Source organism: Ovis aries, chromosome 1 (assembly GCF_016772045.2).
Source record: "Ovis aries strain OAR_USU_Benz2616 breed Rambouillet chromosome 1, ARS-UI_Ramb_v3.0, whole genome shotgun sequence".
Taxonomy (NCBI): domain Eukaryota; kingdom Metazoa; phylum Chordata; class Mammalia; order Artiodactyla; family Bovidae; genus Ovis; species Ovis aries.
Window position 1 is genome coordinate 73909672 of NC_056054.1, and position 23522 is coordinate 73933193.

The 23522-nt window shown below is 34.0% G+C and overlaps 1 protein-coding gene across 5 annotated transcripts in view; it reads left to right on the forward strand.

The window, feature by feature from the left end:
• The window catches only part of PTBP2 (polypyrimidine tract binding protein 2), an 83589-nt gene extending 61305 nt beyond the window's left edge, over nucleotides 1-22284 (forward strand). For 2 of the 5 annotated variants that reach the window (XM_015092131.4, XM_042251260.2), the window contains exons 9-14: nucleotides 13294-13448; nucleotides 14905-14938; nucleotides 15356-15448; nucleotides 20221-20437; nucleotides 20544-20621; nucleotides 20784-22284. In XM_015092131.4, the coding sequence (XP_014947617.2) occupies nucleotides 13294-13448; nucleotides 14905-14938; nucleotides 15356-15448; nucleotides 20221-20437; nucleotides 20544-20621; nucleotides 20784-20916 (710 nt within the window). In that variant the 3' untranslated portion in view covers nucleotides 20917-22284. The remainder of the gene's footprint in view (nucleotides 1-13293; nucleotides 13449-14904; nucleotides 14939-15355; nucleotides 15449-20220; nucleotides 20438-20543; nucleotides 20622-20783) is intronic. The other 3 variants (XM_015092132.4, XM_015092133.4, XM_015092134.4) reach the window with 3 other exon arrangements.
• Nucleotides 22285-23522: the final 1238 nt, after the last annotated feature.

The window sequence follows — 23522 nt, forward strand, 5'->3', positions numbered from 1 at the left end:
CCTATATTTAAAAAATTCTATAAGAACACAGATAGAAAAGAAAGTGAGTGAAGTCACTCAGTTGTATCCAACTCTTTGCGACCCCATGGACTGTAGCCCACCAGGCTCCTCCATCCGTGGGATTTTCCACCTAGAGTACTGCAGTGGGTTGCCATTTCCTTCTCCAGGGGAATCTTCCCGACCCAGAGATCAAACCTGAGTCTCTCACATTGTAGGCAGCTGCTTTACCGTCTGAGCCACCAGGGAAACAGATAAGTAGGTGATAATTCTTTTCTGCTAAATATTTAAGGGGATTTACTTTATTTTGTATCATTTTTGTATCTAAGCAGTTGACTGAGTTTAGTCATTTTGAAATCAATATTATAAATTTTAATTGGTTTATTTTACACAGTAAGTTTTTAAAACTAGCATGTATATGTGGCTTCTCTGCTTCTTTCTTTCAGTTAGGAATTACTGTGTCGTCACAAACGCAGTTTAAGAATGGAGATGAGTGCTTTGTAATTAGTTAGAAATCTGATGTTTAAATACATAATCACAAACGTGGCAGACTATTAGTTATTCATATTCTACATCAAAGTACAAGGTGACCAAAAATCCTTGAGATTATAAAGTTGAGATGTTGTTATAATGATCATTTTATCATGTTTAAGAAGTGTAGTTAATTTATTAAGGGGTGGATCACTGTTAGAAAATTGCTAAAAATAATTTTTCATGATCATGCTATCTACATTTTAAAAATTAATGCAGTTAATATGTTCCAAGAATACTTTAGAGCCTTCTGTGAGCAGCCATTCTCATCATATAGTTTTAAAAGAAAACCAAACTTTGTATAAGATATTTTGATGTTAAAATAATTGATGATTGAGAATAGATGTAACAACCATCTAGGTAAATCTGTAACCCTTATAGATCTGTGCTTCTCAGTTTTCCTTCACATCAAAGTCACCAGGCCCTACCCTAGACTGAAAATCACTACAAGTGGGGTTCCATGCATTTGTAATTGTTTAAGATTCCAAGATGGTTTTTCCATGTAGTGGGAGTTGAGCATTACTGCTATAGAGAAAGTATGTAATATTTTAGATGCTTTATTTTAGCTTTTTAGCACAGTTATTAGTGTTCTTATAAAAACATTCTTCATAGCTGTTGACCCACTATTTTAATACTTTTCTTTTATTCATGCCTTGTAACTCTGCTTTGATAGAGTTCCACTGATAGATGTTCAGTTTAACTGTTAAATTGAATTTACTTTGCTTTTCTTTTCTACGTGTTTATGATATATAAAATTAACAAGCAAACTTGTTTTTAAAATATTTTTTTGAAACTTAATATGTTAAAACTTACTTTAAATGACTTGTGAACGCTTTTTTTTGAATGGGTTATTTACATGGTGATTTTTTTTAAAAAGCTTTTATTTAAAAGTTTTTTTTATCATATACTGATGTAATAAACCCTATATATTCATCATCTCAATTCACTAGTTTCCACACTTGTTATATCTGTTCATTTTTTCTGTTATATTTTAAAGCAAATCCTCGACATTATGTCATCTCAAACATTTCCATAATTTCTCTAAAATAATGACATTTTCTTACCAACCATACCTGATGGAAATCAATTAAAATCTGATCATAAAACTTACCAAAATTGAGAATGGTCTCTTAATGTTGAATACCCAGTTCATCTTGAATTTCCCCAGTTGTCTCCAAAAACGTTTTTTAAGGGTTGATTTGTTCAGAATAGGATCTTTTCAAGAGCCACATATGGCATTTGTTAGCTGTGTCTCCTGAGTGTCTGTTATTCTGAAGATTATTAATATAGAGGTTATTTTTATATAGAGGTTATTAAAGTTCTCTCCTGCCACCCAACCCTCAGTTTCATTGACTTATTTATTATAGAAACCTAGTTATATCCTTTTAGAAAATGCCACAGTCTGGATTGGTCGGGCTATTCCCTTTTATAGTAGCATTAGCTTGTTCTTCAGTCCACTGCATCTTTTGTATAAGTAAGAAACTAGCTCCAAAAGCTTGATGAGATTCAGATTCTGTTACTTACATGTTCCCTGTGATCTCAGTTGGAAGCATAAAATATATGGTTGGGTCACTTTTAGTGATTTTAGTGATGCATTAAGATTGTGGTTTCAGCTGGTGACATTCTGTTCATTCCATTTTATTTTTCTACTAATGGTTTTAGTATCGACTAATGGCTGCTGCCTTTATTTCATTTGGAGGTTGCAAATTTTGGATTTTTCTTCTGAGTTAAACATTTCTTCTATAATAATTTGTTGAAAGTGTTTATTGTTCCTTTGTCAACTTAGGGCTCTTTACGGTTTGTGCAGGACAGTTAGTTAAGTTCTTGAATTTATTTACTAATTTTTAGTGGAAGAAGTTATGTCCAGCTTTTGTTTTTAGTTTATTATGTATGAGTGGGTACAGACTAGATTCTTCCCTACTTCTGCTTTAAACTTGAAACTCTGGATTACTTCCAGATTTTGATAGCCCTAGAGTGGTTTGAGATGGTGACCTTACCCTAGAAGTGAGTGTTTTTTAATTTATTTATATTATTATTATTCGGTCTTAATGGCCCCAAAATGGAAGAGGACTAAAGAGTTAAAGGACTAAAGAGAGCTAATCAAATTTAGGTATATTTATCTCAAACAAGAATTCATCCCATGAAATAACCAGGAAGCCTAGAAACTTTTTTCGTAAAACCTAATGGACTAAAATCACTTCTCTCTTAAAACTAACTGTGGTGTTGTGGGGTGGGGGGTGCGGGGGGGAACCCTCCACCAGTGTGTTACTAATTCAGTCAAAAAGTTAGCATCTTTTTCCTTGTATCCATATGTATGTTTGCTCTGTGTCTTTTTGTTCCTTTTGTAATATATTTCCGTAGACATGCAGTAAAAAACATCTTCTGTGAAAACATTACTGTCTCATGTATCCCATTACAATAGAGTGATGGGGGCAGGGAACTACAAAATTGGAGATTAGTATTGAGCAGTAATTGAATATTGTCTTAACAAATATATTTAAGTGCTGCCTGTGATTTTCCTTTTGTGTATGTGTTTTACAAAATAAAATATATTTAGTGTTGTTTGTAGATACTTTGTAATAAGTTTAAGCTGTTTATGGTTTCAGTATCCTCCAAAGGTGAATGTTACTTGGAAATTCTTGTTTGTTTCAGTGTTTTTGCCGAACCATTCAATAGCACCAGAGCTTAGAAAGAATAAAATTGCCACTTGGTATATTGTAAGGCCACTTACAGTTCATCTTTGTGATATAGGTAAATAAATACTTTTGGGAAGGAAATGGCAATCCACTCCAGTATTCTTGCCTGGAGAATTCCATGGACAGAGGAGCCTGGCGGGCTGTAGTCCACAGGGTCTCAAACAGTCTGACACGACTGAAGGAAGGACTCACACTTTCTAGAAAGAAATGCTGGTGAAAAAGGAGTCTTAAAAAAACACATATACCAGTTTCTACGGAGTGATGTTTTTTGGATGATTGGTATTGATAGAAGGGGTTAGCTTTTTTCCTACCACTGTTTTCTCTCTCTATAAAAGTTTGGCTCCACTATCAAAGTGCCTTAGGGAGATCCTTTTGGGGATAGTTCCTACCACAGGAATATCTTTTCAGAAAAGTAGTTTAAAAGTAATTATTTAAATTCCACCTTTGTTGCTTACAGTTCTTCATTTCATATGTTTTGAGGCAAAAGCATTTAAAATATTGTGCTTTAGAATGGAATTGTCCCAATCTCAGGAACCAAAAGGTTGATGCATATGGATATTGATAATAGCCTATCATTTATTGAGTATACGCCAGTGCATCATTCTTAACCCTCTTGTGAGTTAATCCTCACCACTCCTAAATAAATTTATCCTTATTGCCCCCATTTTATAGATTTAGAGACTGGAACACAAATTGATGCGCAGTTTGCTCCAATTCCCATCATTAGTGAGGGCCTGAGCCAGCCAGGCAGTGTGGCTCCAACAATCTGTCCTTCTAATAAACATTAAAATGAAATGCGCTACAGATTAGCTAAGGCTTTTAGCCTGCCTTTTTTCCCCCTATGGAGTTCATGTAGAATAATGTCATACATACAGTAAATTGGTAAGCCTGTAGTTTTAATTTCCTTCTTTTTATATATAGTGAGATATTTTCTGTTGCCATGACAGATTTTTTGTTGCCAAGTCCATCCAGTGTTTAACCTGGTTATTTCATGATTATAAAACCAAATATGAGTATTACTCATATACCTACTCTATAATTGGATCCAGAATAGGAGCTGTGTGCCTGTGTATTTATATATATGTGATCATTCATATACATATGATATATGTAAACCAATATATATATGGTCGTTCATATACATGTGTATATTATATGATAGTAAACTGAATTTATATTTTTATTTTTTCACAAAATATACATTAAAATTTATATACCAAAATCTTAAACTTAGCAAAATCCTAATCTATAATATTCCATTATAAGACTAATTATAGCAAAGACAGTTATGGCCAGAAAATCACACCAAATAATTGATTTACTGCAGTCACATTTGAAAGCTCCAGGAGACCAAAATAATTACAAATATGAAAACATCCTAGAAATATTTCCTGGAAGTACTGAACCACACCCATTTTAAAGTATATCACTGAGTCTCAAACTAACAAGTTTTTAGAAACTACCTAATTTAAAAGCCAGTATTTTATAATTTTCAACATAAATCAGAATTTTTTCATCCAAAGTTCATGAAAATACCTATCCAGTAACTTTGATTTTCTCATTTTATTTCTGTTTTAACATCTAAGAGTTTAGAAACCATAGTTGAGCTTGCCTACTTTTTCATGTGTGCATTTTTAGAAAATGTTGAGTTCTTTGGATTATTAAACTATCCTCTATTTTTCTATGGCTGAATTTAAAAAAAAAATTTTTTTTTTTCAGTTTTTAAAATATCTCTTCTAAAAAGGAAGTTGCAAGAGCTGAAGTTGAATTGTTCATTTTTAAATTTGGATAAAGTTTTCACTTGTGAATCACAAATTAACTTGAAGCAGTGACCTTTAAAGAGTTTAATTCTTTTAGTATATTTTAAATAATACTTGAATTAACGTTTTAAATCTTGAAGTTTTTTTTTTTTTTTTTTTTTTTTGTCTTCTGAGCAAATGAAATGGTAATAGCATACTTTGGAGATACAATGGGCTGTAAACATTAGGAGAAAAAATTAATGCATCAGTTGGCATTTACTTATGCACCAGCACTCTCAAATGGAATAAACTCCTAACTGTAGGACTAAAATGTTAATTCATAGGCTGCTTTTTAACTATCTTGGATGCAAATTTTCATTCCCAAGTTCCTAATGGGTGATAATATAGTCTTTGCTTAACTGATTTTGTTATGGTCATTGATTATGTTGTTCTCAGCTGTAGCTTTAAGGAATTTCTTTTATTAATCCCGTGTTTACCTTCTCCTTTTCCATGATAGCCTGTCACATATTTGAAAACATTTTTTCCTATTTATTCTGGCTTCATATTTTTAAAGCTAAACAGCCTGAGTTCAGTGGTAATCAACTTCGAAGGCCTTTGGATGTAGAAGATAATTCTAAATTAAATCAGATGGTAAATTTAATCTTAAAAAATTTTTGCTTTTAAGAGTTGACAATTATGTATATGTGGTACGACTAAAAGAAAAGCCTTCTGAAGTATATTACTGCTATCTCTGCAATTAGTAGAAGAAAAAGTATGTATTTGTGACCAAGTATGAAATGCACCTCTTATCTGAAGGAGGTAAATATTATGCAGAAGGTTTTGAGTCTCTAAAGATGCACCAAGAAAACAATAGATACATATAGGAAATTTCATTTAGATTTTTTGTGTGAGTTCTTCCTAGCTTCATATTTCTCTTTTCATTTGTCAATATTTCTTTTTCCTGTTAATTTTAAAATGGTATTTTATCTCCTAGTCTTCCTTTCCTTTTTTGCCCCCTTGTGAATTTTTCTTACCCTTCTTAAGTAATTGCACTGAGCTTTTCACATTGCTAGAAGGATTCTGCCTCAACTCAGTAGCATCCTGCTTAATTCATTCATTGCATTTTTGATGGTTTTAGCACTGTGCTGGGTACTATAGGGTCTCAGAAAAATTGCACAATTTCTGTGCTTATAATCTGGCAGCAAGTATGTGACTATATATCTATTATGAGGCAAACTGAAATATGTAATAGTTATTATAGTATTAGAGTATAATCAGATGGGCACTTTATCATCCAAAGGAGAGAGTTGAAACGCATTGTAGGCCAAAAGCCATTTGGTTGGGATAAAAAGACAGGATTTATTTATTTTTACTTTTTTTTTTTTTTTTCCAGCTATGCCAAGTCTTCATTGCTGTGTGAGGGCTTTCTCCAGTTGCAGTGAGTGAGGGCTACTCTTCATTGTAGTGTGCGACTTCTCCTTAGGGTGGCTTCTCTTGTTGTGGCGCATGGGCTCTAGAGTTCAGGCTCAGTAGTTGGGGTTCACAGACTTAGTTGCTCTGCAACATGTGGGATCTTCCCAGACCAGAGATTGAACCCGTGTCCCCTGCATTGGCAGGCAGATTCTTAACCACTGGACCACCAGGGAAGTCCAGAAGAAAGGATTTTGAAAACACTACATGAGCAGATGTGATGAAGAATATATCTTGCATATTTAGGAAGTGACAAGTATTCAGTTGTGAATGAGGCATAGGGGCATAGGAAAACATGAAAGGCAGTGAGGAGAAAAAGCATTAAGTTTGGGACAGGATCTATCCTAAGGAGTATACTGGAGACTACTAGTCTAAGTAAGATAAAATTGTGAATCTATACTAGGGATAGAAATGAGAGTGGAAAGAAAGAAACATGAGGAAAATTAAACATAAAAGTAGTAAGACTTAGAATTTATGATATGATGACTCACTAGGAGTTAAACTTGAGAAGTACCTAGATAGTAGGAAATTCATTCCTAGGACTTAGGCAAGAGTTCTTTGCTGTTGAGAATTTGAAAGGCCAGAGGATTGATACTTGAAACTTTGGTTTAAAGAGATTGGATCAGACAGAGGGCTTGAGGATGGGGAGAAATTGGATAAAGGTGGACCAAATGATACAAACGTCTGGTTATAGGATAAATAAGTACTAGGGTTATAAAGTATTACATGATAAATATAATTTACACTGCTGTATGTTATATATGAAAGTTAGAGTAAATCCTAAGAGTTCTCATTACAGGAGAAAGATTTTTTTCCTGTTCTTGTTTTTATCTGTGAGATGATGATGTTCACTATACTTAACTGTGGTGATCATCTCATGGTGTATGAGTCAAATCGTTATGCTGTCTGTACACCTTAAATTTATACAGTGCTATGTGTCCATTATCTCAATAAAACTGAAAAAAAAAAAAAAAAACCTTTAGTCTAAGATTCCCAAGTGTAAAAGAGCAGGAGGGCTAAAGTCTTAAAACTTTGAGCAGTGTACATTTATGTTGTGGGAAAAGTAAAGAAGCAAGAGATCAAGGGATAAAATAAGATTAAAATTAGAAGTGCTTTTTCAGTTTAGTAGTGACCATAAAGTTTATTCTTATTCATAAGAATGGGTATAAATCAAATTATAATGAATTAGGAATATAAATATGATAAAATATTTACTCTTCGAAGTAACACACTCTTGGAAGGAAGGAGAAATGGGATGGTAGTTGAAAAGCAAGGAAGTGTGCATAATCATTTCGAGGGTAGGCTCAAAATCCAGACATCCTCGATTCAAAATCTGGCTCAGCTTTGCTGTCTTAGATTTTGCATTAGTCATGGATATGATAGTAATATCATATTCTAAGGCTAGTGTTGTGAGGATTAAATGTGTTAATGCATGCAGAGAACTTTTCACAATACCTGACACATAATGAGTGCTAATTTCATATTCGCTAGTATTTGTTTTGAAGGCTAGCTTAAATCCTAGAATTGATTGTAGTAGATTGGATTGAGAATAGTGGAAGTGTTGGGGCAAAATATATAGAAATTTTTAGGACCATTGTGAGAACTAAAAGGAACTTCTGTCAAGCTCACATAGAAATTTAGGAGCAGAGTTGGAGCCAGAACTGAAGTTGTCAGTTTTTTACAGTCTGTATTCTTGCTTCTCACCATTTGTATCTTTATAAAGAAAGGGGAACAGATGAAAGAAGGGAGAAGTTGTGAATTGGTTGAGCATTTTGAGGGAATTCTCATCTCAGTCTTCCAAGATATTTGCTGAACATAAGAATGAGGGTCGGGTACAGGAGTCTAGTGGATTTTTAGGGAATTCTTGAAAACAGACTAGTAAATCAGCTAATGTTGAATAACATGTGGACTCAGTTGCTTTTTGAGTGTGTGTGTGTTTTCACTTTAATATTTTACAAACCCAGCTGAAGGCATGTCCACAATATAAGATTTAATTTATCCAAGCCTGGCATAGTAGAGCATTAACAGATTAGTAGCAAGTAAGCCAAAATGCTCCAGCTACATAGTAAAGTCTAATCAAGGGAGACTAGAAAGGGAAGTGGATTTATCATATAGTCTAAAAACGGCTTAAGTGGTTGGTATAGAAGTAGAATCAAGAAGATGGAAGAATGAAGTCAGGAAAGAGGATTTAAATGTTAGCAATGAATGGCGAAAGAAGAAAGTCAAAGATGTAGCAGAAGAAGCTGATAAAATAGATTGATATAGTAAAATCAAGGTAGAAGGAATCATGGGACCAGCATGTCAGACAGATTGCAGGATGACAAGAGCTGGGCGAGGAGAAGGAAATAAGGTGTGAAAGTCTTCATGTCATGAGAAACAATATCCCAGTGACTGTTTCGATGAGAGATGTTTGCATGATATTAACATCAAAGGAGAAGAGTTCAGGAAGATAAAAATGAGGGTTATAAGAGAAGTTTCATTAGGATCAAGCAAGCTTTTAGTTAAGCGTTTTCTCTGAGGAACATATTGAATAAAAGTGAAATTGTTAATGACAGAAAAGAAAAATGGGTTCTAGAGGGTAAAATAGAAATTGAAGGGAAAGTTGGTGGGAGAGGAGGAATGGGCTGTTTCAGGAAAGAATAGCAGTTGTCATTCTTGTCAAAGGTAAAGTTTTTATTTTCAAATCAGGAAATATATTGTAAAAACTGCCCTCCCCACCCAGGACCCTATACTACATGAATTAGGATAAACCTCAAAGGTCCTACCACCCAATCCTCTGTTGAGTCATATGTGAGAATAACAGTCAACAGATAGATATCTTGAACAGGGCAAATAAGTATAAGATCAAAAGATGATGGTATAATTGACATTGGATGGAAGTTTTAGAATAGGAAATGAAAGGATAAAACAAATTATGTATCTTTAAAAAGCATAGACAAAACTGCCATAGTCAAGAGGAGCCTTAAGGAGACATGACTAAATTTAATCATAGCATCCTGAAATAAAAGATATGAATGCATTCTGTGCTCAGTCATGTCCGACTCTTTACAAGCCCATGGAGTGTAGCCCACCAAGCTCCTTTGTCCATGGAATTTTCCAGGCAAGAATACTGGAGTGGGTTTGCCATTTCTTTCTCCAGGGGATCTTCCCAACCCAGAGATCAAACCCGTGTCTCCTGCTTTGGCAGGCAGATTCTTACCACTGCGCCACCTGGGAAGCCAGGAAAAGAGGACATTAGATACAAATTAAGGAAGTCTGAATACTTTATGAACTTTAATAACAACATATTAATACTGGCTGATGAATTGTAGCAAGTATATCATACCTACTGCAAGATGTTAATAATGAGGGGAAAGGGGTGCCCAGGTTCTAGGAACTTTGGAGAATGTTTAGTTTTTCTACAAATCTAACTGTTCTAAAAAAAGCTTATTAAAAATTACAGATAAAATTGGCAAGTGGTTTAAGAGAAGTTATCAAAAACAGTTTAATTCTTTCTTCTGTTGTGATGGACAAGGAATGTGTGTGTGCCTCAGCAGAATGTGACCTGAGGGGATAGAGGGATAGATGTATAACTTAAAATCACTTCATCCCCATGGACTTTGAGTCTCTATCAGATGGATATACGGCAGTGTGGCCATCAGTTTCAGTGGAGGCATGGCTGGTAACATGTCAGAACTATTACAGGAAATTTATAAAATGGCTGAATCACTCAAAATGCTGGGTGGCCCAGCTAATGAAAATCATTTCACATAGAAAGGGTCCCTGTGACACCGTCCTTTTCTTTAGCATCTGGCAGTATATGAAGCTCTTTGATGTTACTTGATTCTTACAATAGCAGTCCTAGAAGTAAAACAGGTGTTTTTATCCCCCATCATCAGTATGCATAGTGTTTTTTACAGCATGTTTGCTACCTTAAAGATGTTAATCGTTAAAATTATTTTTACAGCTAAAAGTAATCCATTAGAGGCAATGTGTATAACATGTTCTATGTGTTTTTTTACAAAAGGAAGATAGTATATTGTTTTCTCTCACGGCTAAAAGTTAACATTACTATGAAAAATACAGAATTTGTTTCCAGAGTTTATTATTACAGTATAAATAGTGCATCATGAAATACTTTGTAGGTTTTTGTTTTTATGTAGCAGATGTTAAGATTTACCTGGTTGACAGAATTTTTAGAGAAGAATATACTGAAAGAAATTGTGGGATCTATCTTCAGAGGCTTTTAAAGGTCCAGTAAAAACTGCAAGACTATTCTAGTGACTTAGAACTGCAGAAGATGACTAAATAGTTTTTCTAAGTTACCAGCCTGGGAGAAGGAATAGTGAAGGAGAAGTACACGCTAGTGGCACTAAGCACAGTGACTCGCCTCATCTCTGAAAGTTTTTGCACCATGCTCTGGACTGCCTAAAATGAAGGAACATCATTTGGCAAGATGATAGATCATCTGGCTTAGTAGCATGGTAAGAATAAATGGAGAAATACGGAGACTGTGAAGTAGCATTTGGGCAGTAGCAACAACATTGGGGACGTCACAGCTTACATTCCACTTTTTGCTAAGCTTTCCATTGCTACTTTACTAGAAGGAGGTAAATTGTATCTGCTTTGAGTCACAAAATTTCATGAGAAAATTAATAGTCTCGTTTTTACTAAAGTGTAACATTTATCAAAATCTGGCATTCTGGCTTTTTTTTTTAATCAGGTTTTTCACACTTAAAAAGGGGCTTTAGCCTAGACTTTAATTCTTAATTACTATTTTAAATTAATTTTACTTATTCTTTCAATTCTCTGATTATTTTTTTCATGATAAGGCTTGATGATTTAAGTAATATTCTACTACCAAGGTATCTCCATTACAAATCCTAGACTTAAAGTTTCTTTGAACAAAATTTCCATTGTCTTTGAATATTTTGGTGAAGTTTTATGATTGTTTAATTGTGTGTTGGCATGGTAGAGATATATTTTAGAAGAAACCGTTTTCTATAGAAATGAAGTGTTTGTTTACCTAGACTGTTGTGTGTAGACTGATACATCGAATGTATTGATGTTTTATACGTGTTTCATTAATTAATAGTTTTTCTTGAATTAACAACAAAGAAAACTTACTTAGAACTATAAATTTGGGAACCTACATATCTCAGAGTATGCAGGAACTAAATGACTGTGAGTACATAGGAATTTGGAATGTATCGTTACATTGGCAGCATTTTAAGATATCCATTGAATGTTAAATGGAAACAACCTATGAAGTATAATGAGATCTATGGTATTTGATATGGAGGTTGGTAATACCATAGAATAAGTGGTAGATACTAAAAGGTGCTAAAGGTTACTTAGTATGTATAGTAATTATTAGATATGAGGAGTTTCTGTGTTAAAATTAGATCCTTATTTCTGCATTTACTTTAAAAATAAAATTGATGAGTAAATGAAACAAGATTGGCCTTGAGTTAGTAGTTGTTAAACAGTTATGATGGATACATGGGGCTCATTATTCTAGTCTCTGTACTTGTGTATATGCTGGAAATTTTCCAAAACAAAGAGTGAAAAGTCTAAAAAATAAAAGTGAAGAAATAATAAAAAGGGGGAACTCCCAAAATATTGTATTGGGGGAGAAAAACTGTAAACTCACCCAGAGCTTGAATATATATGAGAAACACCATTCCACTGATGAAAGGTGCTCAGTAAAGATCAAAGCAAATCAGAGAGAAAATTTTTCCAAGTCGAAAACTAAAGAGGCTAAGAATTGTCAATCCTGAAGAAGCTTCAGCCTGCCAATAAAAGGTCTTAGTAGTTTCTGTAAAGTAAACACATAAACAAACTTGGCTAAAAGAGTAAGATCTGACACCAGAGTTAACAGTACATCCTTATGACATGTACAAGAAAGCTGAAAAGAAGAAATAAAACATGAACTTATGGGACAACAGTACTAAGGGCCAGTTCTACCAGGTATGTCATGAATTAATTTTATATAGGTTGAATGTTTATCTCCTTTATCATGGGAAGAAAAAAAAACATGTAATTTGTTTCTTTAGTAAACTAATATTTATTAAGAAATAAGCTAGTGTGTAAGAATATAAGGAATGAAAGGAATCAAAGTTTATTAATTGTTGAAAAGTAGATTAAAGATGCTGAGACAAAGGGAATTCTTTGGCATAAATGAAGAATCCTGAAGATGACAGAGCAATAAAGACTGGAAAGTAGAACGCTAGAAATAAGAAGGAAATGTTCACACTGGTAGGTAAAGCATAGGAAAATGCTGGTGCGCTATATTGACTTCTTATTCTTTCTGTGGGGCAAGTGTTGTGTTTAAAAAACTTATACCTACCTGAGTATGGAATTAAGGAAGTCAAATTTTGCTAAGATTTTCTTTAGGTCAGTTGAATACATTATATAATGTATGTTCAGGGTGATTTGTTTCTAAGAATGAAGGATTTGCTGTATATGTTTTGTGAGCTATAATTGTCTGATTTCAAGTAAGTGTATGAAGAAGATAGCACTTGTTATTTTTTTTAGATTTGACTCCTCACTGTGTGAACCGTGGAAGTGAATTTTACAAGTCTCTGACTTGGAAGTACATTCTTTTTGCTTTGTTTGCTTTTCCATAGGAAATGGAATGTTATATATTTAATTTGTGACATAATACAGGTATGTACCTTGGTTCTAATACTTAATGATTTCATTGAAACCAGTGAATTTTCTCTGCTACTTACAACAACCAATTTTTCTAAATGTTATAAAAATTAACTTTCAGGAACCATTTGGAACGGTCAGCCCCAAGCCATCAGCCTTCGTGCTTAAATTGGTTTTTGTAAACGACTTGTGTGTGTTTCGTAAAATATGCTTTATTTTAAAATTAGGGCTTCCTGTTGCAGCTGTTCCAGGAGCTCTGAGTCCTTTGGCTATTCCAAACGCTGCTGCAGCAGCTGCTGCAGCTGCTGCTGGCCGAGTGGGTATGCCTGGAGTCTCAGCTGGTGGCAATACAGTCCTGTTGGTTAGCAATTTAAATGAAGAGGTTAGTAAAATAATTTTCTAATGTCTATTTTTTAACTCCATTTCATTTGTGAAAGTTTTTCATGTTTATTTCATTTTGCACTTGCCTTTCTTTTTATGTACATTCATTAGTCAAAGTATTTTCTGTGTGTTTCTACTTCCAAATAAAATCTATGTACTTGTTTAGGTAATACTTTATTTCTGTAGCTAGTCATATCTCTTTTAATATATATATATATTTTTAAACTAACTACCTATTTTTCCTAAGAAAAATATGGTGAAGTACTGTAGTTTGGCTTTTTATCTTTTTGTTGTTCTCAAAGGCAAATATCTAATTTGCAGATGTAACTGTAAAACAATTTTGCTCTTTGCCTTTTCTAATTATTTGCTTGTTCATTTCATGCTTATGTGTCATTGCATTTTTTTAAATCTTATTTTATGTGAACTACTCTAATACATTTTTCTTTGAAGGTTCTTCCAAAGATCTTGACGAGGCACTCTTCCAGTCTTTCTTAGTAATTTTTTCTTTGCAGTTATTAGTCATTGTCTTCTAAAAATATTTTTCAACTTTACCTCTCCCCAAACCCCTCCCACCCTGTTAAATAAAATGTATTGCTGAGTTATTTTCTTTAGTTGTACATCTTATGTCTGGTATATTTTATTTTGATTGCTATGGAAGCTGGTATGAAATGTGGGAAGCTCAATGTATTAGTTTATGATGTTTAATTTGAATATTTCATTTTTAATTGGCCTCTGTTAATATGAACGTTAAGCTATTTTATCATTGAATACTGTAGTCATTCACAGTTGTGCATGCTAAAATGTTTGAATCAGAGTGCCTTTGTTTTTCTTTTTAAGAATTTTGCCTGCATTTCATAACCAGCCATGCTTATGCAGTTAAAAGTTCAAAGTTTAAAATTCCTATGCATGCTTTCCTTCCCTATGTTGAGATGAAATGCTGTAATTTACTCTTTGATATAGATGTACTTTACCCATATTTGTCTTGGATGACTACATTTTACTCAGTTTTTCTTGTACAGTACATAAACCAACCATTTTCTGACCAAATCCTGCATTTCCTATGTACTGACCTATATTTTATTTTTTTTTTGTTCCCCAATTCCTTATTTTTTTCTTCTGCATTGCTGTTTCCCTTCCCCATTTCATCCTTTTCCCTGTGTGTTCACCTTCCCTTTCCTTGTCTTTTCCCAAATGCCCATTCCCTTCCCTGTCTTATCCTTTATTTTCCTTGTCCTTGTCTTCATTCCCTGTCTCCATTCCCTATGTTCATGCTTCTGTGCTTGAACAAATGTTCCTCGGACCAACTTGCCCCAATTAACCGCCTTGAACCATGATCCATGACCACCTCACCATTCTGCGGGAACCACCCTTCGTTATGGATGATCTGTTCATCTCCGCTCTTCCTCGACTCTTCTCTCTTCTTGTCTTACGCTGCTTGCTCTTCTCTCCTTCTAAAGATGGTTACGCCCCAAAGTCTGTTTACCCTCTTCGGTATGTTATTGTTAGCACTATACTTTTATTATTGATTTGATTTTTGTTTCACCTTAATTCTTATTTGTAGCTAGCACTTTGGCTTAAAGTTGAATAGTAAATCTTTTGCTATTTTTCTTTGCTATTTAAAACTTTCCATAGACACAAATTTGTTTTAATGCATGCTGATTTATTTTGCATGGTCTTTAATTTAATATCATTCACATAGCTTTGAGGGTTTATCAGAAATTATTCTTTTCAAAATTCACTGTTCAAAATCTTGATCTTCTTTATTCATTTGTGAGAATGATGAGTTTGAATGAGTGATCATGTTGATGTCTGAATGTTTCATTAATATGTCAGAAAGATAATCTTTAGCTGACTTGCATGTAAAAATTAATTCCATTTTTGGATTACCTCTCTGTGGCTCCAAAAAAGGTGTTTATGGAGATGTGCAGCGTGTGAAGATTTTGTACAATAAGAAAGACAGTGCTCTAATACAGATGGCTGATGGAAACCAGTCACAGCTGGGTAAGATTAAACTATGTATCATCTATACGGCTTCAGTCTGATTTCAAATGTATAATGTAAACCTGTGAATAAAAACAAACTCCTTTATATCAGGAAGAAACCATTTATTAATAGCCAAGGTTCACAGTGTCATGTTAATTTTCATATTTTAACGTGAATAGTTGTATATGATGAACATATTTGTATTTTTGCTATTCTCTTACCATTTCTTGCTTGGAGTTTAATGGAAAAAGGTTTTGGTTTCAAGATTGAAATAACAGTTTCACCTAAGAATTATGATAAACGTATTTAAAGATTCTTAGCATTTTTCATTTCTGGTTACTCCCTATAGTTGAAGTTAACTGTTAATATAGTCCATGGAATCCTGATTAACACCATGTTAATTTAATTCTTCTAAGGTCATTTGAAAGTATTTGACAGAACTTAGTAAAGAGTGACATGAAGTGTAATTTAGAGATTCCAGGTTACTATAAAATGAAAAACTTAAACCAGATGCCCCACTTTAATCCTTTTTGGAACCTTAAAATGTACTTCAACAAGTTGCACTTATATTATTAGATAAATAATTGATCACTTAATTAGCATCTCATTCAGTTTCATGCACAAAGTCAAATCAGATAAATCCAGAAGGTAGTTGCATATTCACAGTGTGATTGACTGTAAATGTCAGGATGATGTTAGCTTATAATTCTGTTCATTAAGATTCGGGGAGGATGGTACTTCAGACCGTGTGTACTCACATTATTAATTTTGAAATTTGCCATTTTTGGTGTAGAAACTAGTGTATTTTTGCTATTATATCCAGTGAGATTCACAGACTAACAGCATGATAAACCAGACCTTTTAGCCTTTGGCATCAGATAGAAGTTTGAAATTCAGTTTCTTACCAGCTATTAGGGTAGCCCAGGCAATGTATTGCTGGCAACCCACACCAGTATCTTGCCTGGGAAATCCCATGGACGGAGGAACCTGGTAGGCTATAGTCCTTGGTGTCGCTAAGAGTCAGACATGACTGAGCGACTTCATTTTCACTTTTCACTTTAATGCATTAGAGAAGGAAATGGCAACCCACTCCAGTATTCTTGCCTGGAGAATCCCAGGGACGGAGGAGCCTGGTGGGCTGCCGTCTATGGTGTCGCACAGTCGGACATGACTGAAGTGACTTAGCAGCAGCAGGCAATGTATAAAATTTTATATATCTGGCTTTCCATTTTAAAAAATGGAGATGTCTGTCTTTAGTGGAAGTTATATAAAAGTGCTGATTGTGTCATTGTGTGTGTGTGTGTTATTCAATCCTGTATGACTCTCTGCGACTCCATGGACTATAGCCTGCTAGGCTCCTCTGTCCCTGAAATGTTCCAGGCAAGAATACTAGAGTGGGTTGCCATTCCCTTCTCCAGTGATATTTCTGACCCGGGGATCAAGAGCAGGTCTCCTCCTGCATTGCAGGCAGATTTTTTACCATCTGAGCCACCAGGGAAGCTCCTTGATGATGTCATAGATGCTCATTATTCCTTTCTTTTTTATCTGCTTATGTACACTTCTGTATTCTGGTTAGGGATAGTCATTGCCATTATTGTTATGTGCTTTATAAGAAGCCTTTTACAGTGTTTCATAGTTGACAGAGCATTCTCAAATGTTTGATTTCTTTTTTCTCATTGTGTGAGATGTGGGTGGTGGTGGTGGTTGTTCATTTGCTAAGTGGTGTTCGATTCTCTGCACAGCAGGCTCCTCTGTCTTCCACTATCTACCAGAGTTTGGTCAAATTCATGTCCTTTAAATCAGTAATGCTATCTAACGATCTCATCATCTGCCACCCCCTTCTCCTTTTGCTTTCAGTCTTTCCACATTACCCTTATAAATAAGGGATACAAGTACCTGTTCAATCAAATTCTTCTGGATACTTTTTGGTTTCTTATATAAGGACTGTTTAAATAAGTGATGCTTTAATTTTTACTATGCTTGTATTAGTCTGCTTGGGCTGCCATAACAAAATACAACAAACTGAGTGACTAAAACAACAGAAATTTATTCTTAAGTTCTGGAGACTAGTAGTTAGGTGAGAACAGATGTGGTTTCTGGAGAGGACTTTCTTCCTGGCTTGCAGACCAGCTCCCTTCTCCATATGTCCTCACATGGCCTTTCCTGGGAACCTTCCTCAGCCTCTAAGGTGCTGATATCTTTTCCTGTACAAGGACATCAGTCTTACTGGATTAGGGCCTCACCCTTATGACCTCTTTTAACCTAAATTCCTTCAGTAAAGGCCCTGCCTCCAAATAGTCACATTGAGGGGTTAAAGCTTCAGTATATGAAGTTTGGGATAATGCAATTCACTGCCTAACAGTATTTATTTTAAAATCTTTTATCCCTAATTTTTATAAATTATAAAAGATAAAATTTTTATCTTTTCACTAGAGCTTTGCTTACTAATAGCATGATGTAGTTTTGGGACTATATGTAGTGGCAAATTTCTCATTGCTGCTAGGTTAGATTTTGCTTTCTTGAAGTATATGTCCATAAAAATATGGACTCACACCATTAATGCCTTTAAAACACACACAAATCCTATGCAAAACTAGTATGTGCTATTGAAAAAAAATCAGTGAAACTTTTTTTAATATAATATACTTTGTTTATGGACTCTCTTCTCTTTGGTTTTCATGGGACTCTATTTGGGAAATACTCAGTTGTTTTATAATATAAGCAAATATTTTTATATTCAGAAAGTAGTATGGGAGGGAGAAGTGGCAAGGTATAGTCAGTAGTATTCAAGTGTGAATGGAATTATTGCAAATCTTAGAGGCCTTGTTAAATCATTTTAGACCAGAATTTTAAAATTTGCAGACATTAAAGGTGCTTCCATTTCTATGATAGCCTATTTAATTAATGTACTAGAATTTTTATAAATTAGGTAGTCTAGGAAGAATAGAATTTGTAAATTATGTTTGAAATAGTGTACTGATCTTCAGTGATTAAATGAATTCTCAGAAAGTATCAAAGAGTAGTTCTTTGTTAAAATAATTATCTTATTTCTCCAATTCATATTTTCAAGAACAACTTACAAAAGAGCCTCAACTGTTTTTAGTTCATGTGTAGCTGCCATCTCTAAAGTATACTTAGTTTTTCATAATAGATCTTTACCTACTCTCTAGCAAAATGTGCTCTAGAGGGAGTATTTATAACATGCAGCAGTGTTAAATATATTTGTCATGTTGTACATTACATCCTTAGTACCTCTTTATCTTGTAACTGGAAGCGTAAATTTGTCTTTACAAATTAGGGATGCTATAAATGAAAAAGATTTTTCAGAATGGTACCTTATACTTTTATAGCATTTTCCTTTTCAGACCTGTTTTATATTTAACTGGTTTATTCTATACAAGTAAGTATGACAAGATGCATGGATTTAACAAGTTCTGGGTATCTCCTGTGTCAGACTGTGTACTGTAGTGTACTAATCAAATTAAAAACATTTGAGAGTAGGGATTTTGTTCTCAGTTCCCTGCTCTTCCATATTGTCTTTACCTCTCTGTTGTTAATACGCTAATACTTTGATTTGAGTAGTCAAATAGACGTTCAGTTTAGCTAAACTATATGACTTATGACATGGTTTTCTTCAGTTGTGACTACTTGAATAAAACATAAAACGTATAACTGTTCTCTAATCTCAGACCAGTTCATTTAGTTCAAAAGTAACCCAACTGCTGCCTCAAGAAGTAGGCATGTGGTGTTCTGTGTTTAGGCACTGTGCTGTGTGCTGGGGTAGAGACACTTGTTCCCGCTTTCATGTTATCTTACAGTCTGAAGGAGGATAATAATTAAAATGTGATGAATTTATAAAAAGAAATAGAACTGTATGGAAACGATCTAGTAAGGTTCTGAACCTTTTCTGAAGAGTGAAGAAAGGGTCCTAGGAAGTAACACTGACAAATAGCTTAGGAAAGTTAGTGTAGGAGATAGGAAATTGTTATAAATAGAAAAGCATGCACCAGGCTAAAGGCAAAATACTAGTATTTGTTTAAAAAAAAATGTTTTGTACACCTGAAAACTTAAGTATAAGGAAGATAGTACTAAGATACTGTAAATTCCATGAGGGTCAGGATGGTTTTTATCTTATCCTTTGATTCTCAACACTAACAAAGTTACTAGTATTATAAATCATCAATAAAATATTTATTCAGGGAGGCTTAATAAAGATGTTAGGGTCAGACTGAGAAATGTACAAGACATGTTGAAGAATAAGTTGAGGCTTCATCCCTAAGGATTTTAAGCAGGTAGTGACATAGATTTGTATAAAATGGAGGAACATAGAGAAAAATCCAACAAGACAGATTGGAAGACTGATTTGAGTTATAAAGATAAAAAGTAATGGCAGTGAAAAGTGTAGAAATAGATGAATTTGAGGGATAAGTAGGAGAAAGGGTTTCATAGGACTTGGCAATTAGGATATGGAGCAGAAGGGAGAAAAAGTTAAAGTTTCTTGGGCATTATGAGCAGGACTGTCAAGAAAGATACTCATTCTGGATTTTCATTCCATGAAAGAAGCTGGCTTCTTTGCCTCAGTGCCTTGTTGAGTGCAAATGAATTTGTTTTGTCACCAGTGGCTATTGTAAATTCATGATTTATTTTAAAACCATAGCAAAAAATAAAAAAATTAAAAAAAAAATAAAACCATAGCAAAATTAGGTATTTCAGCTATTCTAAGAACTATTGTAATATTTTTGCTTTGAATATTGATATTGTTTATTAATAGGCATTCTTCCTCTTTATAGCCATGAATCATCTTAATGGACAGAAGATGTATGGAAAAATTATTCGTGTTACTCTGTCTAAACATCAGACTGTACAACTACCTCGAGAGGGACTTGATGATCAAGGGCTAACAAAAGATTTTGGTAATTCCCCATTGCATCGTTTTAAGAAACCTGGATCCAAAAATTTTCAGAATATTTTCCCTCCTTCTGCAACCCTTCACCTATCCAATATCCCGTAAGTATTAAAGACGGAGTAGTTTATTAAGGATATACATTTTAGGAATAAAATGTAAAATTTTTTTAATAATGTTTTTACTTTTTTTTCCATCTAATTTTCCCAGTCCTTCAGTAGCAGAAGAAGATCTCCGAACACTGTTTGCTAACACTGGGGGCACTGTGAAAGCATTTAAGTTTTTTCAGTAAGCAAGCTTTCTTGTCTTTAAATTAGTGACTTGATAGAAGTAAAAGTTTTCTTCAAGTAGTTGTTTTCATTTCTAGATATCTTTTGATCCTGAAATGAGCAAAAGTATTTAAGCCGTTCTGATTTTTATGAAGTATCTAATTTCATAATTTTGTTTCAGAAGAGATCACAAAATGGCTCTTCTTCAGATGGCAACAGTGGAAGAAGCTATTCAGGCCTTGATTGATCTTCATAATTATAACCTTGGTGAAAACCATCATCTGAGAGTGTCTTTCTCCAAGTCAACAATTTAAAAAAGGGGGGAGATGAAGATTGAGGGTGAATCACATTGTTTGGTGTCATCACCTATTGACTGTTCAGAAAAGTGGGGACCAGAGTTTGATTTTGTTGTTTTTTTTTTTTTTTTCCCATGCTGTTATCATTCCTTGGTTATAAAATGAAATGGCGTATGTAAAGGCAGAGTTATTAACTGCTCTCTTTCATCTGTTCTGTAGGGAAGCCATTTTTGTCTGTTTGAAATTTTAGTTTAATTTTACTTTCCTTTTTCAACTTAGTTGACATACGTGCCTTAAAAAGGAAACTAGTGTTGCTGTTGTGCATTTACTAGAAAAAAGGAATTGGTTGTCTAGGGCACATTGTTAAATGGGAATTAACAATATGTTTAGGCAGGGGTGTGTAAAAAGGTTAAGTTTTTTTTCCCTCCTGCTTGGAACTTATTTTGAATTATCGGCTTGTCATATTTCTTTATTTAATCAAATAAGATACATGATATTGAAAGAATAAAGCAGCATTTTTTATTTTTTCAGTTTTTACTACCTTAGGCTTTATTGCTTTAAAAAAACATTGGCCTTTTGTATCTCACAATTCTGGTCTAGATTCAGTTATGAATGTAGGCATTAGTTAAAATTAACAAGATGCAGAGTATTACTTTCTTAAGACAACAAAGTGATTTCTGTAAGTTTGAGCCCTATGTGGAAAAGCATTGTGGAATCTTAACCTTTTTGTACACACTCTTGTGGGACGTATCATATAAATGTCAGCACTAAGTAATGTCTTGTTTGTGGCTGAATATTTTTCGTAGATGTTTTGAAGTTGACATGACTTATGTGCATTTAAATATATATTGCCATCCTTAGTTTGTAATTAAGATTTGGAATATGGTTGTGGATTTCTGAGCATGTGCAGACCGGTCTAGCTAGTTCAGGAACTGGTGCATGTATTTTTCAAAGATAAAAGAAAGTGTACTGCGAAAATATGCAGGAAGATTAATTTTGTGGCAGTTTTCTAAAACTGACAACCAGGTGGGACCAAAGTTTATGTGCCTTTAGTCTTAATTTACCTTGCATTGTAATATTCAGTTTTAATAAATCTTCAAAATATTTTGTATTTAGGAATAGATCTGACTTTAATAAAAACATGGCTCAGAATCTACAGGTCAAATTAATTTGAACAGTTCTTGTCAATCTGAATTGTTGATTCTGTTTAAATGACCAATACTTTTTTGAAATTGATGTACTTAGTTTCAAGATTCATAGATTCTGTTATCTATGTAGACAGAATGGTCATGTATATTTTCTATTAGTTGAGTTTTTACATCTTTAGAAATGTAAAATTCAGTATAGTTTGAAAGCGGCACAATTAAAAATTAATTTTCTAACAAAGTTGGGAGGTTTGATGGTTGTTTAATTTCCTTTTGTGTGTACTCTGCTTACCTCTGTAGCATGCTCAATAAACACTTCTGTAGCTCTGTATTCACCTTTTCTGTCTTTCTCTGCTGCCTTTTCTCTCTCTTCTTTGTTTTCACTCCACTGTGCTTCTGAATTCATGTTTATTCTCTGCCAGGGTGGGAAAGGAATAATAATAATACAATTCTATGACTTTATACCATAAATAAATCTAGATGCTGTGAAAATATACCAGCTGTTTTTTTTTTTTTTAATTTGAAAGATGGTAACTGCTTTTCAGGAGGACACATATTAAACATTTCCCACCCTGTTACAATCTACTGCTTTAAAGACATAACTTATTGTATCTTGTTAATTCTTTCTATCTCTTTTGTTGTTGTTGTTTTTTTTCCAGTAGACTTCTGCACTAATAGATCTTTTGGATTTGCCATGCTCTCTCGCTGCAGTTTCATCTTTCATCTTTTGTGTCTGCTAAAGATTTCCTACTTTGTGAGTTTTAACAAAGGATACTTGATGTTACTGGGAAGAAACAGAATCACACCATCTGCTTTTGCTTTGGGTGGGAGGGAAGATGCACATTAGGGTATTTAAAAACTTAAGGGTAATTACAGTTTTCACTTTTTAAATGGTTTCAGTTAGGGTACTGTTTGTATTAAAATATTTTTTGTCGGGGGTTCACTTTTGTCAGCAGTTAGGCATATTGGTGTCAGATAACTTTGCAGTTACTCAAGTTCCTTAAGTTTGTTCTAACTGACAAGTATGCAGAACTCACACATTAGGGAAATTAAAAACAAATGAAGGAGTATGCAATACCTTTCAGTGTGCCATATTAATGCAATAATTAGTCATCTCCAAAAAAAAAGTCTAGTAAATAAAAATAATTGTGTATGTTTGAATTAACATGAGGATGATTTGAAAGCTAAGTAATCTCAATTTTTTTTTCAAGTGTCATTGTAGTACAGAAGAACTCTAGCAACAGCAGATGTGCCTAATATCTTAAAAAAAAAAAAACCTGTACCATGAATGACTAGTAATTGAGCAGTTTCTTCAAGTGAAGTTTTTCTCAGGATGATTAGGCAGTAGTTGAAATATCTGAAGTGAAGTGAAAGTCGATCTGTTGTGCCCAACTCTTTGTGAACCCCTGGACTGTACCTCTCAGACAGGCTCCTCTGTCCATGGAATTTTCCAGGCAAAAAATAGTGGAGTAGGCTGCC